Consider the following 19,289-nt stretch of genomic DNA (forward strand, 5'->3'; position numbering starts at 1 on the left):
TTTCTGCCATTTCTCTGGGCAGAAACTCCTCCAATACTTCATTACCCTCATTGTAAAACAAAAACAACAGCAACAAAAAACTCTTTCTTATACCCAATACCTTAATCTCCCCTTTTTTAGTTAGAAAGCATTTCCCCTTTGACTATCACCACAGACTAAAGAGTCTGTTAACTTCTTTCTTATAGATAGTGACAGGCCACTTTCATGTATCTTTCATGCCTTCTCTCCTTCAGGCTTAATAGCCCCAGCTCTCTCAGCCTGTCCTCATGGGGGAGGTGTTCCATCTGTTGGAAGTTGTGCCTGTGCATGTTTGTGAAAGAGAAATGATATGTTCATTGTAAGACCCTTGATTTTTCTATCTATGCTCTGAAAATAACATCTCGTATTTTATGATGTTGGCCCATGATATCAGAGGCAAATGTTGGTGGTATGTAAGTAGAGGTTGAACCTTCTCGACAATATTCTGTTACACTTTATTGCTGTGTGACAGGTAGCAGCTGAGGGGTAGTTTAACAAATTGATTCCTGACACAGAAGTGCAAATGAAGCAAAGGTGTGTTACTGAATTCCTCTGTGGAACAAATGGCAGTCATTGACATTCATCAACACTTGCTGAATGTTTATTGGTTATGGTTTCCATGGAAATAAATGAGGCACTACTTTTGGAGTGATGTATGTATTTGTTTTTGTTCTGCTACTGCAAACCTTCATGTCCAGTATCTTTAGACAGTGTAATAAACCATGACTGAATGAATAAGCTGTAATTGAATACTTGAATAATTGATGTAATTTCATGTATTCTTTTTATACAGTTAAGATTATTTTAATTTGTGCCTTTGAGTATTTTACTTGTATCAGGGTATTCTATCTATTTTGTATTACAGGAACAAAATGTCTATCTATCTCTGGATAATTAGTACATGATGTAGCTAAAAAATGAATGCTTTTTGCTGTATTTCATTTATACATAATATGCCAAGTACATCATTCTTTAATATCTTCTCTTTTCATATATGAAAACATTGTTATCTCTTAGTTATAGGAATACCCAAGCACATACAGTAAGAACAAAATGGATTTAGATACTGAAATGTTAAGAGCTGAAATACTCTGCTAGTAAGTGGCTACTTCCTGGCATGGATCCATTTGAAAAAATGTCATGTTCTATTTACAGGACACAAGGAGAGAAGCCTCAGTGAATGGGAGCCATGAACATAAGAGTATATATCGAGACATTGTCTAGAGCTAATAAAGAGTCTTAGAATGCCTGGGTTGGAAAGGACCTCAAATATTATCTAGTTTCAACCCCCCCCCCGCTATGTGCAGGGTCACCAGCCACTAGACCAAGCTGGACACAGCCACATCCAGCCTGACCTTGAATGCCTCCAGGGATGGGGCATCCACAACTTCCTTGGGCAACCTGTTCCAGTGTGTTACCACCTTCTGTGTGGAAAAACTTCCTCCTAATGTCTGACCTAAATCTCTCTTGTCTCAATTTAAAACTATTCCCTCTTTTCTTATCTCTATCCACTCATGTAAACTGTCGTTCCCCCTCCTGTTGATATACTCCCTTCAAGTACTGGAAGGACACAATGAAGTCTCCCTGGACTCATATCTTCTCCAAGCTAAACAAGCCCAGTTCCCTCAACCTTTCTTCATAGGAGAGGTGCTCCAGCCCTCTGATCATCTCAGTGGCTCTCCTCTGGACCTTTTCCGAGAGTTCTGCATCTTTTTTGTGCTGGGGACATCAGGCCTGGATGCCGTACTCCAGATGTGGCCTCAGAAGAGCTGAGTAGAGGGGGACGATCACCTCCCTCTCCCTGCTGCCCTGCCAATTTTTTTAATGCAGCCCAGGATACAGTTGGCCTTCTGGGCTGCAAGTGCATGCTGCTGGCTCATGTCCAGCTTCTTGTCTGCCAGGACACCAAAGTCCTTCTCCGCAGAGCTGCTCTCAAGGAGTTATTCCCCCAGTCTGTATGAATATCTGGGATTGCCCTGGCCCAAGTGCAGCACCTTGTAGTTGTTCTTGTTGAACCTCATTAGATTCAAAAAAATGCAGTGTTCAGAGATGTCATAAGTGACTTGTGGTCTTGTGATTCTTAAACCTCATCTCCTCCTCACTCTGCTAAAAATGAAAATAAAAAAACACACTTCTGAGAAAAAAAAAAAAAAGCAAAACAACTGTAAAATGCATTAATCTGGCATGGTTAGCATTCTCAAAATAATGATACTTGTCCCTCCTCAAGAGAATCTGAAATTGCTTTGTGAAATAATAAATCAATAAATAAATGATATAGAAGTATAATTTTTAGAATAAGTCCTTTAAGCTCCAGACTTCAGAGACACGGTGTGATTCAAACATGTCAATCTAGGGGGCAGAAACAAAGATGTGGTAGAATAATGTGAAGAACATTGTGCTTTTTGTCTTTTGCTATTCTTTGTAACATGTTACATGTTAATACAAAATCTTCTATTACCCACTTAAGTAAGGTTGGTCTTATACTTCACACTGAAATGTATTCATTTTATGGACTACCTACAATCTTTCAATTCAAATCTATCTCTTGGTTTCATATGTTTTATACCACATTTTGTCTCTCAGCTACATCTTTGATTATGCCCATGTTTCTTTCATCTAATATTTACTTTTCCCTCCAAAGTTCTGTTTAAAAAATAATAATGTATATGAGTTCAGATGTTTTTTTTTGTTATTGCTGGTTTATTGTTGTTGTTGTTGCCCCAAGAATCTGGGGCAACTGAAAAAACAGCTGTAAATGACAAAATGTGTATGGCACAGCATGCAAAGGAACATATGTGAAGGTGAGATGGCCATGTACAACATGTGGATATATAGGTCTGGGGCCAATAATTAATCAAACTACGGGGATTTGCATATTTTAAAATTAGTATTGAGAGGTGGATGAGTAACTTATGAAAAATCTCTATGTGCAGTCTACGATAGTCTTACTTGGGGATAATTTTAGGTAATGCTTAAGCCAACGTTAAATTCAAGACCATATTTTATAGCAGAAGAGGAGTAACACTGTTTTGAAGTACAGCATCAATAAGTTGAAGAATTTTGAAATAGCAAGTACATTTTAATATATGAATTGTACATTGCAAATTGCATACTCAGTTTAAAATTTAGATGTCTTTTTAGTTACCAGTCAGAGGACAAGGTTAATCTTTCAGGAATATCATTTTTTTCAGGTCAGAAAGTTTATCTTCAAGTTCTTCATAAAGTACCTTTCAAAAACTCGGTCTTTTATCAACAATATCAGCAACTTTCGTCTCTGAGTTGCTGGGAATGAACAGTTCCTTTGCTTCTGGATACCGTGGTGAATGAATATAGAGGATACTACAGTACGTTTTCAGTATATTTCAGTCCTCTAAATTGAATTAGCATCTCTCACTGTGAATTATGTTGTTTGAATGTACATCTTTATATATCTTACTAATTTTTCAGATGAAGTGTTCAACTGTAATTGCATTAGAAGAGGCAGTAAGCATGAGTAGGCATTTGGAGGGCTTGGCAAAAAAATATATATATATATTTTTTGCTTACTGTGTCTGCTTCAAACAAGAAAATGAAAATCTGCAAGAAGTGCAAATGATAAAAGTTTATTAATATTGAAAGAAAATGTTAAGCCAGTTACACTGGGAAACAGTAATGGTTAGTGGTACTGCATAACGTTGTCTAATAATTTACGTTTTGGGAGCATTTAATTTGATTCTTAAAGTTAAGTAAAATGATACAGAATTATAGGGAAACAAAAGCATTTAAACAAGGTTTACTGAATGTTATGCATGTGAAAACAGCTCTTGCCTCCTACAACTTTCCTTTTCAAGGTATCTAGAATTTAAAGTTATTTAAAAATTTCAGTGCTGTTTATCTAGATTACTGTAGAAAGTAGATTGTAGTAGTGTTCTTGTTGCCTGAGGTCTTGAACTGCCATAGCAGGTGTGACTGGAACCTTTGTGGTTCTTCCCTCTCACTCTGTTGATATAAGGACTGATACCCATGCTAGAATATGGTTCACGTAAAGTTTAGTAATTACACTACATATGTCTGCACCTAAACTATCCTCTTAATCTTCACTGTAGACTATAGAGATCTAACAAGAGCTGCTATAATCTAGAGAGCAGTTACTCTTATCCCAGAGCAGATGCTGACATTTCCGAAGAAGGATAGCTGTAGAGAATCTATTGGCAACACTTGACCAGGTCTCCAAGGACTACTCTGGCAGCTTATGCAAGTACCTCATATTGCAGACACCTGCATTGAAGCTGTATCTTTCCCCACTAATGACTGGATAAACTGAAATCATCCTAGTTATGAGATACAGCCAAGAAACTAAGCAAGAAACTTTGTCAGTTCAGATAATATTATAGCACTTAAGCCACAATGGAATGTCACCATCCTATTCTCCTTGTTTAGTTTCATCTTCTACCTATTTCTGTGTGCCCTCGTTACTGCTCTGTCAAAAAATAATTGTTTCTATGATTATCTTCTTCCAACCACCTCACCTACTATGTTTATCTTTTTCCATTCATTTTTTCCCCAGTTAATTTACCTCTACCTGCTTAATTCTAGAAAATAAACATATGACTGCCTAATGAAAAAAATATTTGCTGCAATCACATTATTTATTCTCATGCCTATGTTTGATTTTCAGTTTTCACTATATGCATTTTGATTTTGCAATGATTTTTACAATGAATATTGGAGCATGTGGGGAGGAATAACTGCATGCATCAGTACAGGTTAGGGACTAACATGCTGGAAAGGAGCTCTGAAGAGAAGGACTTGGGTGTCCTGGTGAACAACAGTTTGACCATGAACCAGCAGTGTGCCCTCATGGCTAAGAAGACCAGTGGTATCCTGGAGTACATTAAAAAGAGTGTGGCAGCAGGTTGAGGGAGGTGATCCTTCCCATCTACTCTGCCTTAGTGAGGCCACGTCTGAAGTATTGTGTCCAGTTCTGGGCTCCTCAGTTCAAGAAAGACAGTCAGCTGTCCCTCGCGACTGGCAAATGTGACACCCATCTTCAAAAAGGGCCAGAAAAATGATCCTGGTAGCTACAGACCTATCAGTCTCCCCTCAGTGCCAGGGAAGGTCATGGAATGGATAATCTTGGGAGTCATCATGGACCACCAGTGATCAACCAAGGTCAACCAAGGGATCAGGCCCCATCAGCATGGGTTCATGAACGGGGTTGAAACTAGATGATCATTGTGGTTCTTTTCAACCCAGGCCATTCTATGATTCTATGACTCTATGACTTCATTCTATGACAACGTGACCCTCTTAGCGGATGAAGGTGAGGCTGTCGATAAGCATGGTTAAGAACATAGACTGAAATCTGCAGCCTATTTCTACCCTGAATGTATTTGTTTTTCTTTAATTAAGAGTAGTAAGTTTATGACATTCACTGCATCAGTGGACAAGGGAAGAGTCACTGATGTCATCTATCTGGACTTCAGTTAGGCCTTCAACAGAGTAGCTCACAAAACCCTTCTCTCTAAATTAGAAGGATATGGATTTGATGAGTGGACTGTTCAATGGATGAAGAATTGGCTGCAGGATTGAGTCCAAATAGTGGTAATCAATGGCTCAGTGTCTGGATGGAGATTGATGATGAGTGGTGTCCCCCAGGGATTGGTGCTGGGGCCGATACTCTTTAATATCTTCATCAGTGATGTTGACAGTGGGGTCGAGTGCACCCTCAGCAAGTTTGCTGATGACACCAAGCTGTATGGTGAGGTCGACACACCAGAGGGATGGGATGCTATTCAGAGAGACCTAGACAGGCTTGATCAATGGGCTCAGGTGAATGTCATGAGATTCAACAAATCCAAGTGCAAGGTCTTGAACCTAGGTCAAGGCAACATCCACTACTAATACAAGCGGGGTGATGAAAGCATTGAGCACAGACCTGCCAAAAAGGTCTTGAGGGTACTGGTTGATGGCAAGCTGGGCATGAGCCAGCAACGTGCCCTCTTAGCCCAGAAAACCAACCATGTCCTGGGCTGTATCAAAAGAAGTGTGATCAGCAAGTTGAGAGAAGTGATCCTGCCCCTCTACTCTGTGCTGGTGATACCTCACTCAGAGTACTGTGTCCAGATGTGGAGTCCTCAGTACAGGAGAGACACAGAACTGTCCGGAGGTGGACCACAAAAATGATCCAAGGGATGGAACACCTCTCTTGTGAGGACAGGCTGAGAGAGCTGAGGCTGTTCAACTTGGAGAAAAGAAGGCTGTGAGGTGACCTGATAGCAGCCTTTCAATATCTAAAGGAGAGCTACAGGAAAGAAGGGGACAGACTCTTTAGCAGGGTCTGTGGTGATAGAACAAGGAGAAATGATTTCAAGTTCAAAGAGAGTAGATTTAGGTTAGATATAAGGAAAAAAATCTTTTACAGTGAGGGTGATGAGGTACTGGAACTGGTTGCTCAGAGATGTTGTTGATGCCCCACACCTGGAGACTTTCAAGGTGAGAATCATAGAATAGAATTGCTCAGGTTGGGAAAGGCCTTCAAGATCATCCCACCACAACCTAACCATACTACTCTTAACAACCCTCCGCTAAATCACATCCTTGAGCACCACATGCAAACTGTTTTTAAACTCATCCAGGAATGGTGACTCAACCACCTCCTTGGAGAGCCTATTCCAGTGCTTAACAACCCTTCTGTAAAGAAGTTTCTCCTGATATCCAACCTAAACCTCCTCTGGTGCAACTTGAGGCCATTTCCCTTTGTCCTATCACGTGTCACCAGTGAGAAGAGACCAACCCTACTCTTGCTGCAATCACCTTTCAAATATTGGAAGAGAGCATGAAGGTCTCCCCTCAGCCTCCTTTTCCCCAGACCAAACAGCCCCAGTTCATTTAGTTGGTCCTCGTAGGGAATATTCTTCGAGCCCTTCACAAGCCCTGCTGCCCTTCTTTGGACCTGTTCTAGCACCTCAGTGCCCTTTCTGTACTGAGGTGCCCAAAACTGAACACAGTACTCGAGGTGAGGCCTCAAAAGGGCCGAGGACAGGGGCAGGGTTACTTCCCTAGTCCTGCTCACCACACCATTTCTGATACAAGCCAGGATGCCATTGGCCTTCTTGGCCACTTGGGCACACTGCTGGCTCATATTCAGCCGACTGTCCATCAGGACACCAAGGTCCCTTTCCATCCGGCAGCTTTCCAGCCACTCCTCCCCATGCCTGTAGGGTTGCCTCGTGTTGTTAGGACCAAAATGCAGGACCTGACATTAGGCCCTATTGAAACTCATGCAGTTTACCTTGGCCCATTGATCCAGTCTATGCAGGTCCCTCTGTAGTGCCTTTCTCCCCTCTGGCAGATCAACACTCCCTCCTAACTTGGTGTAGTTGCTGGATAAGGTCCTGGGCAACCTGATAAAGCTGTGGATGTCCCTGTTCATTGTAGGGCAGTTGGACTAGGTGGCCCTCAGAGGTGTCTTCCAACTCTAAGGATTCTATGATTCTATGATATGTCACAGTTCTAAGTGTGCTACCTCATTGTTAATACAGCAAAATCCTATCTGAGTAAATTTGACAGTAAGCTCTTCATTAATCATTTTGATTTCATTATGTCACAGTTATTCTGCTGTACCATTAATAGATTCTTATGCATACATGACTTACTCTGAAAAGCCTACCAAAAAGAAAATATATTGTTATATATATTCTAATATGTCTATATATTGTTATATAGAGACCCTTTTTTGACGCTTCTGTTTCTGCAGTGTTTCCAGTTTTCTACTTTCCTTCTGCTATCACACTAGTATTATGTAGGTCTTGCTCATTTCTTCTCTTGCAGTCATATAAATATTGGTCATTGTGTAGAGAGTAAGTATTGTTGCTGATACCGTAACTGAGAAAAGGACATAATTTCTACTAAAAAAAAGAGCAGCATTTAAAGATGAATGAGAGTCTAAAATTACATCAGCTTTCTACTGAGAGAGATGAACCTTCAGTGAAAAATTGAAGTATATACAAAGGTTAACTTTAATGTGACTCATAATTTACTCTTAATTACTTACTGATTACTTCCTGTAAAGATAGACATTCATCATAGTCTCTTTGACCTGCATAATACCGTATTACATACAATACCACTGACCTGCTAAACCTTGTGGATATTCCTCATTCAGAATAAATATGGAAAAAGGTCCCTCACATTAAACGAAAAAAATATAGTAAGTGTTATATTTAATACCTTTCTGAAGATACTACATTGTTTTTACTCACTTAAGTAGACTTGCAATCTATAGTTACTGCCTCATTATTCTTTTAAATTAAAAACTAGTATTTTATAAACATGGTAGTTTACTGTTACCAAAACTTAGAGTTTAGATGTCTTTTTGTTTTGTTTTGTTTTGTTTGCTTTTTTTTTTTTTTTTTTTACCAGTTATACTTACATCCATGATGACAAAAACTTCAGTTATACTTAATATGATATATAATGTATAATTATTATATGTGTAAGGTTGCCTTTATGATTACTACACCTTCACAGAACTTCTTGCAAGTGAGCTTTTTCACAGTGCCATGCTGCATTATGATAATCAGTTCATTGGATTGATGAATCACTCCTTTTCTGTCTATTCACCTTGTTTTGGTAGCACTAGTCACTCTGGTGTCTCAGACACTAGACATCAACCCCCACTACCAGTTTTGGAAGAATAAATGTGCAAGCAGAATCAGGAATTGCCCTTATGACCTTCTCCTTTAGGAACTCTTAAGTGCTCTGTTACTATATTATTTATTAAATTTATCTCTGAAACAGAGATATACATAAATACTCTGTTATACAGTTTTCCCTGTTTTATGCAAAATGACATGTATATTTAATATATGTATGTGTTTCTAGATAAAATACATGCATTGGATATAGACATAAGTATGTGAATATGTATTGAATATTAACTTGAATTCATTCTTGCTTTCAGGTTTTCAGCAACCTACATAGCAATGTTTGCCAGTGATACTAACTTAAGGATGGAAATGAATTGTGATCTCTAGTTTTTGACATCTCATTTCACCTCATATCCACTTTCTTGCTTTCAGGCTCTACCCTGACAAAGGTCTGGTGTCCTACTACAGTGGAGTGTACACTACAGTTCACAAAGTAGCTCTCATTTCTCTGAAACCTTTTTTGACAGTGTGACAGAACTACACAACAGGCACATCTTTAGAGCAGCTGGTGAATGGTATGGCGACAGTAGCTTGTATTACACTCTTAGCTAGACAAACTGTTGTCTTCCAGTCTATAACATAGATTTTTTTTCCATTAGAAATAAAGGTTTGAGGAGAATGAAGTATTCTGGTGTTCATATAATTCTTGTCCAAGTGGGGGACTGGACCATGAAGAGAGATTTATCAGTATGAATGTGACTAGCTAATCAGCATCAGGAAAAAAAAGATCAAAGGATCAGGAAAAAAAGAACAAAGAATTCAGAATTATGCAGAAAATGAATGCTGGAAATTCCTGGCAATTCCCCAAAGTCAACATTAATCTGGTATGAGAACAAGAAGACAACTAGCTTATTCTAAATCTTCCACATTAATAAGTCAAAGTCCTTTGCATTAGGATTTTCATAAGTTCCCTGAAGCACATGCCTCTGGAAAATCTCTGGTGACTGTCACAGTGTAATACAAAAAACCTCACAGCTTTTCTCACTGAAGCAGCCTAATGCATAACTTACTTTGGATTTGAATCCAGCAATTAGCTCCTGGAGCCTTTTGTATGCTAAGGTGTCCTCTGCAGTAGGGCATGCCAGTACCAGGAATCAAAATGTGAATATGCTTCTTGATGAACTTTTTGCATATCCATCAAAGGATGTGCACTGTAAAGAGAGAAAGATTTATGCTGATCTCAACATAAACCTCCAACCATTTGTCCAGAAATCGTGCCTTTTATTTTCTGCTCTCTGAGGGACTATGCAGCGTTAGGTTCAACTGAGACTGACATGCAGAAGGAAATATAAAATGGAGCTCAGGATCTTCTACCAATGCACAGTATCACAGAATGCTGAAGCCTGGGAGCAACCTCTGGAGCTGATCAGGTCCAATTCTCCTGCTGAAGCAGGGCCACCTAGGGGAGGTTGCCCAGGACCAGCATCTTTTGTCCAGGCACTTTTTGAAGATCTTCAAGGAGTCCACAAGCTCTTTGGGGAATGTATGCCAGTGCTCTGTAAACTGCACAGTAAAGAAATATTTTGTGATGTTCAGCTGGAACCTCCCTTGTTCCATTTTGTGCTCATTATGTCTATTCCTAGCAGTGGGCACCACTGAAAAAAATCTTGCTCTGTCCTTTTTGTATACTCCTTTCAGATATTTACAGACTTTGATGAAATTCTCTCTGAGCCTTCTCTTCTCCAAGGTGAACAGTCCCAGAGGTCTCATCCTTTTATCATAGGATACATGCTGCATTACCTTCCTCATCTTTGTGGCCCTTTGTTGGACTTTCCAGCAGCTCCATGTCTCTCCTGTACCAGGGAGCCCAGAACTGGATGCAGTATTCCGGTGCATCCTCATCAGTGCTATGTATGGATGACCTATTATGACTTGCTGGCAACCTATTGTGGTTACGAATACCACTGGCCTCTTTTAGCATCAAGAGCTCATGCTGAGTCATGTTCAACTTGGTGTCCATTACGATCCCCAACACTGGCAATCTTTGATGAAAAGTCTTTAAAGTAAGATTTTCATAGTCAGCTAATGCCTGTTGTCCTGACCATTCCACTGTCATTCACTTAGCAGACAAGATCTGTAAGTTCTCTTGAGCTTCTGCTTTTGTTTTGGTCAAGTAGTGCTCTGTAGTGCTTAGCATTTTTGTGATGTTAACATCTAGCAATGTAACAGTGCTTTCCTTTTGAAGTATAAGGAAACCATAAAATATGTGATGAATGAAATATCAATATTCCAATGTGTTATTGATTTTATATACCCAGAGGACATAGCATTTAAGTAGTTAAGCACTTCTGAAATATATTAGATCTAAAGGACTTAATAAAGGTTTTCTCTCTTCTTTTTTCCTAGGTGCAGAAAATTCATTTACTTTCATCATCAAATAATAACATGTCCTTGAATTTATGACTTTGTCAGAAATAACAGTCACTTTTCTTCCTAGGTAAAAGTAGAAGAAGGTTGTTCTGTTTTTTGACTGAGCAGTTCCAGCACTTCTCAGTTTGTGTCAGAATGAAGAACAGTGTAAACATTATTAGAAGAACTAAGTTCAAAATGTGAACAGTGTAATTCTTACTGCTTTTATCAAGGGTAAAGTTAATGAATGGCTTTAGGGCTGTAAAGAAGAGTAAATTCATGTAGTCGGTTCCCCTGTGCTTTAGTTTAGTATATTCAAAATTTGCTTCTTGTCAACAATCTCCAGTTAAAGACATCCTAATATCTCCACCGATTGTATCTTTCAGTGGTTTCACCACCTTCCTATTGGAGGATTCTTTCAGGCTAAATATTATATCTTCAGAGTCATAACAACCAAACTAATTTAGATTAGAACACCACTAGGACAAGACATTCTTTCAATGACAGATATCTAATCTGACACAACTGTCTGTTTTTAAATCAAGTGTAATCTCATGACCTCAACAGGGAATGGCTTAGTACTTACTAAAACTATTCATCTTGTGTTCTTGTGCCCTATCAAGTTTAAGAAAGTAGTTGCAAAACAATAATAATGACTGATGTATAGGGTAGGCTTTCCTCTGTTTTCAAGTTTTGAAGAGTAGGGTTTTTTTAGATCTGCTCGAAGTGAAAGAGTATATCAGGAATTGTTAAGGTTTTACTTCATGGCTATGTATGTTTTTCATGAATAGTTGAAATAGGTTTTGATAGACTTTATTTTTTTATTTTTTTTCCCCAGATAGACAAAATGTCAAACTGGATAAACTGAGTTCACATATCTAGGAACTCTTCTGGATTAGGAGTTCAGTATAGAACTTAATAATGCATTGTGCCAAACTCAGACTTAACCAGTGTGATGAAATATATAGCTGAACATAATTCAGAGATTGTATTTGTTGTATTAGTAATACTTTGTGAAATCAGAATGACAAATCTTTTAAACTGCCATCATTAGCATTAAGGTAGACCACATTTTAGCATTCATCTGTTACAGTTCCAGATTTAACATTAATACATTCAGCATATAAAAACTTAAAGCACTATAAAATAGCTATATTAATGTCTCACTATAATATGCCCTGCAGCATTGTACAAAAAGTGTGTATTTTTGCTCCTTCAAATCCAAAGATTAATATGTTTGCACAAATCAATTTTAAATTAAAGGCAAATAGATAAATAAACCTGTCTTTGTTAATCAAATGTAAAAATTGGTTTATATATCTTATGCTATCATAAAACTAGAGAGGGATTTAATATATCTGGTTGAATTCCACATAAGTTGCTCCGAAAGTAATGTGACCTATCTACTTCCATGGAAACTACAATAGATGCAAAGAACATAATAACACTATTAGATAGATCAAATTCTCAGCTACAAAACTCTAGTTTTCAACATTGTCACTGCCATTAGCTATGTATTTTCCTAAAATAAGGAGGAAATTCATTACTCAGATACTGGTGAGACAGTACAACAGGCTGCCCAGAGAAGCTGTGGGTGCCCTGTCCTTGATGGTGTTCAAGGCCACACTGCATGAGGCCCTGGGCAGCCTGATCTGGTGGCTGGCAATTCTGCCCATGGCAGGGGATTGGAACTGGGTGATATTTGAGTTTCCTTCTATCCCAAGCCAGTCTATGATTCCCATAGTCATATTCGGATAACAGGATGTATTACTTATTCACTTTCTGAGATCTACACAAGCTCTTCAATCTCTCTGATTTTGTTTATAAACTTCATTTTGTATATAATATTTAATGTTAAAATTTACTTTTGTGATTAACTGATAATAACATGGTAACATGATTTTATGTATAAATTTTGAACTCACCTGTGAGCCTGTAAATCAAATAACTAAGTTCAGAAGAAAATGTTCTTTAAAGATTTTGCTAAAATTTACTATGTAACAAAATCAGTTATCTCAGATAGTTATGCTGCTGAAATGTAAAAGATCATAAGGGTAAAGCGTACTGTTGTTCAGGATTACAATATTTTGACACTGCAGGGATGATTTAGTTGTTTGTTTTTTCACTTTCATAACAAAAATTTTAATAGCCAAAAAAGATTTTATAATTTTATATACATTATCCTATTATTGTGTCTTATCAGGCGCTACAACTATTGAAAAGTATGATCTCAGAACAAATATATGGATCCAGGCTGGAGTGATGAATGGCAGGAGGCTTCAGTTTGGTGTTGCTGTCATCGATGACAAGCTGTTTGTCATAGGAGGCCGTGATGGTTTAAAGACATTGAACACTGTTGAGTGTTACAATCCAAAGACAAAGGCTTGGACTGTGTTACCACCAATGTCAACACATAGGCATGGTTTAGGTAAGGAAAAAAATGTTTTAAAAATCTAACAATTTTTTTCAGATGAGTAAATGATAATGCAAAATTTAGGTTTTTATAGCTATCAGTAAAAGATTTACATTGTGCTTGTTAGATCACTAAGAATATAAAGATTATGACACTTTTTATGATTTAATGATGTATGAATACTTAAAATAAGAAAGCAAGACAGGGAAAGAAAGCAAAACTTTAACAGATTGGTGAGAATATTCAGGATTGTTTTCACAGCATTTGATAACAGATCTTTAATTATCAAATAATCAAAACATTGTTTATTTTCAAAGTATTACATGTTTTCTCTTATACAACATGATAGGAAATATGCTCAAGAATATACACATTATGGCAGTAATGGACTTTACAAAGTATTTGTAGCAAGAGTTCAGTCATGATAGGTAGAGCATATGTTTCCGTTGTCTATTTCAGTTAAGCTTTTCAAGGATTACTCATACCACTATCAGCATTAATCAAGATATGTTGTATTCCTGTTCTCCTCTTTCCTTCCAACTTATTCCTAAATTGCCTATAGTGATCATATAGAAGCTGAATGTGATATCTGAACTCTCATTTCCATTTGTTTTCTTGATTTTCAGAATCCAAAATGCAAATAAAAACTCAATTCATGTCTTTAAGTTTAAATTAGGTTTACTTAATATGTCTATATCTAAGCTAGTTATCTCTATTTATTTTCAATGCAGAAAAAAAAAGACATTTCTAAACTACAAAGTGTGGTATATATTTTAAATATCTTCCCTGCAATGACATGAGTCACATCTTAGAATAAAATTTCCTGTGCATATTTGTGCACAGACTTTTGATATACTGACCTGATTTTAACTTCTAAATAGTACTACAAGGTAAAATGGTGTTTTCCTCGGATATGTAATGATACGAGGTTTAAATTAATAGAACCTTAAGTCCAAGGAAGACAATAGACTTATGTAATGCACTACAAATATGGAGTTAAAGTTAATGCACTACATACACAAATTTTGTTCCAACTTTGACACTTTTTTTTTTTTGTCCACAATTTTATTGTTAATTCTTTGATAGTTCAGGTTTCATTTTACTGATTTTTCTTTTTTTGTTTTTGTTTGTTTGTTTGGCTTCACAGTACCAGGAAATGTGCTACAACTAACTAATAGCTATTTCTTTTTATAACCTGTAGCTTAAGGTGTAATTCATCCAGATGACCCGAGAGGACATAAGGGATTTCATAGTCTTGATTTATGTAGTAGGTTATGACTTCAAACCATTGTTTTGAACCAGCTAAACATAAGTAAATGTACTCTTAAGTATCTAAAGAATATTCTTAAAGTTACACAGAGTGAGTACTTGTTTCTCTGATTGTCATGAAACTAAGAGTGTGCAAGAATGAATCTTAAGAGAGTGGGTTCAGGAGGCAGAGGTGGAAAGAAAATATGGGAAGTTAGAGAATTGTTGGATAAAAAGCTCAGAATATCTTTGCTGATGATAAAATTATAAAATGGCATTATGATTTGGCATGAAGTCTATAAAACAATGAAAGAGGATGGCCCTTATTGCTTCTTATACACAGTGTAATTTTCCATTTTTATGCTTACTGTTCTAATATCCAACACAATAATCAAAGGGAAGAAAAAAAGAGGATGTGCTGGGAAGAAAATACAGAAAGCTCTGTAATTTGTAAATAGTACTGAAAAATGTTAGTGTGGAGAAGCTGAAGCATCTGCCAAAATGCTGTTAGTATATATAGCAAAGAAAACAGATAAAATTAGTCAGGTAAAATTCAGACTCTATTTTGACCAAAAAAAAGACATTATTACCTTCATTTTGATCTACAAATAATAGTGGTAATATAAATATATAACAAATAATTGTATCATTCATAACAACAAATCAAAATATATGTGGAAAATTATATATATATTTGTACATATACATCACATATATGTGTAGATATATACCATATATATCATGATGTATGTGTGTGCATATATATATATGTATGTATACGTATGTATGTATGTATATATACATATGTATGTTTAGTTTGTCTAAACATTTTAGTTATTTCCTATGTTTTCCCTCTGGACATTCCAATTCATATCAATGCCTTGGTCCATAAGGCAGAACTAGTAGCACTTTTCACCTTGTAAGTTATGAAATATTCTCAACTTCACTACAAAGTAAATTCAAGCACTTTGTAGAAAAAGTCACTTATTTGTGTGCCTCTAGAAAAGCTGTGGGTTCTTTCCATCCGTTGTCAGCAGTACAATCACTGATAATATACAATCACTGAATCACAGAATATCAGGGATTGGAAGGGACTTTGAAAGATCATCTAGTCCAATCCTCCTGCCAGAGCAGGAACAGCTAGATCAGGTCACACAGGAATGAGTCCAGGTGGGTCTTGAAGAGACCCAGCTTCCTCAGCCTTTCCTCATAAGGGAGATGCTCCACTCCCTTAATCATCTTTGTGGCTCTGTGCTGGACTCTCTCAAGCAGTTCCTTGTCCTTCTTGAACTGAGGGGCCCAGAACTGGACACGATACTCCAGGTGAAATCTCATTAGGGCAGAGTAGAGGGGGAGGAGAATCTCTCTGGACCTACTAACCACACCCTTTCTAATACACCCTAGGTTGCCATTAGCTTTCTTGGCCACGAGGGCACAGTGCTGGCTCATGGTCATCCTGCCTTCCACCAAGACCCCCAGGTCCCTTTCCCCTACAGTGTTCAAATGTGATAAATTTTAACTGACAACTGAATTCCAAATGCAGCTATGTTCTTAAGACATCACATTCCTGAAACTTATAATTCTAAGGAGATCTGAATGTTTATCAAATACTTCATTTTTCTTAGTAATTTTAATTTGTAAAAAAGACCATTCTTGAAATAATATAAAAGTTTGATGTCAGTGCTTTTAGTCATCTAAATTTTCTCCTCTACATTTTAAGTGCAAGACAGAATTAAACCTCATTTCCTAAATTATGGAGTGCAATTAAGTTTTAATGGATAAAAATTTACATTAAATATGAATGAAAAAAAATGACAATCCAAATACAGTGGCATCAGATTTTCGTCTTTTATTCAGATCACACAAATCATTGCAAGATTTATATACAGCCTTTCACATGCCAGACTCATGTCATGAAATCACTCTCAGTGCAGTGATGATTATTTACAATATTTAATATTTTTTGATTAAAACTTATTAGTAGATAAACTACTTAAGAGTAGTTTATTTCTTAGTTAATTCTAGGAGAATTACCTATTAAAAGCAGGAGAAAAATGTATGATGTTTATTGCCAGTGAGCTCCAGACCTTACTGACTGATGATCTAGACTTTGATTTAATTCTTAGATCATGATAAATTTCAGAAGGAAAATACATATTAGAATATAAAAGTATTGACTAATCTAAGCCTGTATTTTTTCAGTCATAAAATGATGTTTCATAAAATATTTTATTTTTGTTGGCTTCAAAGACTTAAAATTCATAAAGTGTTTTCCAAATAATTTTTGAATTTCCAAAAAGCAGTTATTGTTTATCAAATATTATTAGGCATATTTATAAGCTCTAGCTACAGTATTAGAGAACTGAAAATGTAGAGCAGGATTTATCCTTCTGAAGCCAGATGAAAAACTGAATAGAGCATCTGAAGTGGTACATTTCCATTTCCATTCATGACAAGAACTCACCACAATTAGAATAGAACAATTTATGACTTAGGAGTGGCTCCTGCCTTTCAAGATACAACAAAGATTACTGAGGAGACTTTGTAAATTAAAAATCTGTTCCCTAAACCTCATTTCTGTATTGTATGTATGTATTAATTTATTCATTCATTAATCCATTTATTAAGTAAGGGCCCACATCAGCTCTTTCTCTACTGGAAATTGATTGCAAATCTATTGGCATGCTTTCTTATTTTGTATTTCTTTTGATATAGTTATAAATAAAAAACACTTTTGTATTGGAAAGTACTTATTGTGTAATTAACAGAGAGCATCTTGACTTGGCTCCACAGTTCATTTATTTCAGTAATGGTCTGTCATCTCTCATGTTTGCCATTTGTGTGTGATTGCTGTTGATTAATTGAAAGATCTTTTCATAATTTCCAACATGTCCAAGAACTCCTTGTTGGGTTAAATTAAGTCTGTTGCTATTTGTTCATTACTTTTTGATTGAGAGTAAGGTAACATTGTTGCTAGCAATCACAGTTCATTCACTCACTTCATAAAATGACAAGAAGGCAACAAATAGCGTGAATTATTAAGAAATGTTAACTTATAGGTAGAATGTTTTCCAGAAGTTAATATTTTAACATTTTTTTTCAAATCTCAGTGTTCTGAATATAAACAATAATTGTGTAAAATGAAAACAGATTTTTTAAATGTGCCTTCAGTGCAAATATCAGAAAAAAATTTCAGATACTAGACACCTTGATGGATTCATAAGAGCAAAGCAATATCCGATTCACACTGAAACAGGTGTTGATTATAGCAGAAATTATGCAGATTAAAGATTCAGTTTATCAAGTGAATATGGAGAGTGATCACCTTACTTCATTTTATGAGAAATAAACTTTGCTTAGAAACCTAGCTGCTGAAGAGTGGGTGTTGTTATCATGCATTTTTTAAACAGTTTAGCTAGGAAAACACAGCTTAAAGAATTCAATGAGGATAGCAGATCAGAGAAACAGGAATGTCAGAATGTACCCATGTATGATAGGCATTTAGACAGACTATCTACAGGTTTAGCATTTTCATAAAACATTTAGCAGGCAATTATTGCTGTTCAGCACTGGAAATATAAAGATGTATGGCACCAGTCTTTAAACCTAAATTGAAGGATAACTTCAAGTGAGTCAGAGTTTAACTTTCATCTTCTATTTGAAAAAAAAAACTTCTGCTGTGGCAGTGATGTTATTTTAGATGGTTCTGAAGCACCATTAAATGCATGTTTGTTCAATTTACACAAAAAAGCATTCAAGGCAAAGGAAAACACTTTCAAGTGGATTAGGAATATAAGTAAAAGCTAGATACAGCCTTAATAGTTACACCTATGTTAACTGTAAAACATAATAATGTTGAGAATAAAGGGATTTCTTTTCTTCTTTCTTTGCTAGCTTGGAAGTTTGCATCTTCTTTCTGTACACCACAATTACTGTGCTACAGAAGAGGGAAATAAAAATTGCAAATTCACATATTTCATTAAAAGAAAAAAAAAAGAATGCTGTTAAAAAAAAAAAGATTTACAGCAAAATAATTCCATTTTTTCAGTATGCTGTGTGTATATTGAGCAAACCATTATAAAGAAAAAACAAAACACAGAGATCAACAGACAGGTGGGTGAAAATTTGAGATTTCATTATGGACGTAGAGGCAGATATGAGCCTCTAGTATCCTAGTGGGTAACAGGTAGGAGATAAAAGTCAAGAAGAAAACCATGTCAGTAAAATGCAGAGAATTATGTTAGCATTAAAGACAACAGAATGATGTTATCATACCCTGTTGGTATGCTAAAATTGTAATTATTTATGATTAACTGTCAAAAAAGTATTGTAAGCACACCAACTATTAACAATTTTAAAAAATCACATAAAGTTTTTGTTTGTTTGTTTGCTTTTTCATAATATTTGCTATACTGACAAAAGCAAGAACACTGGATAAAGAAAACCTTTCTAGATCTTACTTTGTAGAGCATACTGATAATCATCAATTGCTCATTTCACAGACTTTTTTTTTTATTATTATTGTTTTTAATCATTCAACCTGAGTAATCAAGCTGAAAATACTGCAGCCC

At 36.3% G+C, this 19,289-nt stretch overlaps 1 protein-coding gene across 2 annotated transcripts in view; it reads left to right on the forward strand.

The window, feature by feature from the left end:
* The window catches only part of KLHL1 (kelch like family member 1), a 220,507-nt gene that overhangs the window by 171,873 nt on the left and 29,345 nt on the right, over positions 1 to 19,289 (forward strand). For both annotated transcript variants that reach the window (XM_416994.7, XM_040654991.2), the window contains exon 7: positions 13,261 to 13,485. In XM_416994.7, coding sequence (XP_416994.2) covers positions 13,261 to 13,485 — 225 coding nt within the window. The remainder of the gene's footprint in view (positions 1 to 13,260; positions 13,486 to 19,289) is intronic.

This window comes from Gallus gallus, chromosome 1, assembly GCF_016699485.2.
Source record: "Gallus gallus isolate bGalGal1 chromosome 1, bGalGal1.mat.broiler.GRCg7b, whole genome shotgun sequence".
Taxonomy (NCBI): domain Eukaryota; kingdom Metazoa; phylum Chordata; class Aves; order Galliformes; family Phasianidae; genus Gallus; species Gallus gallus.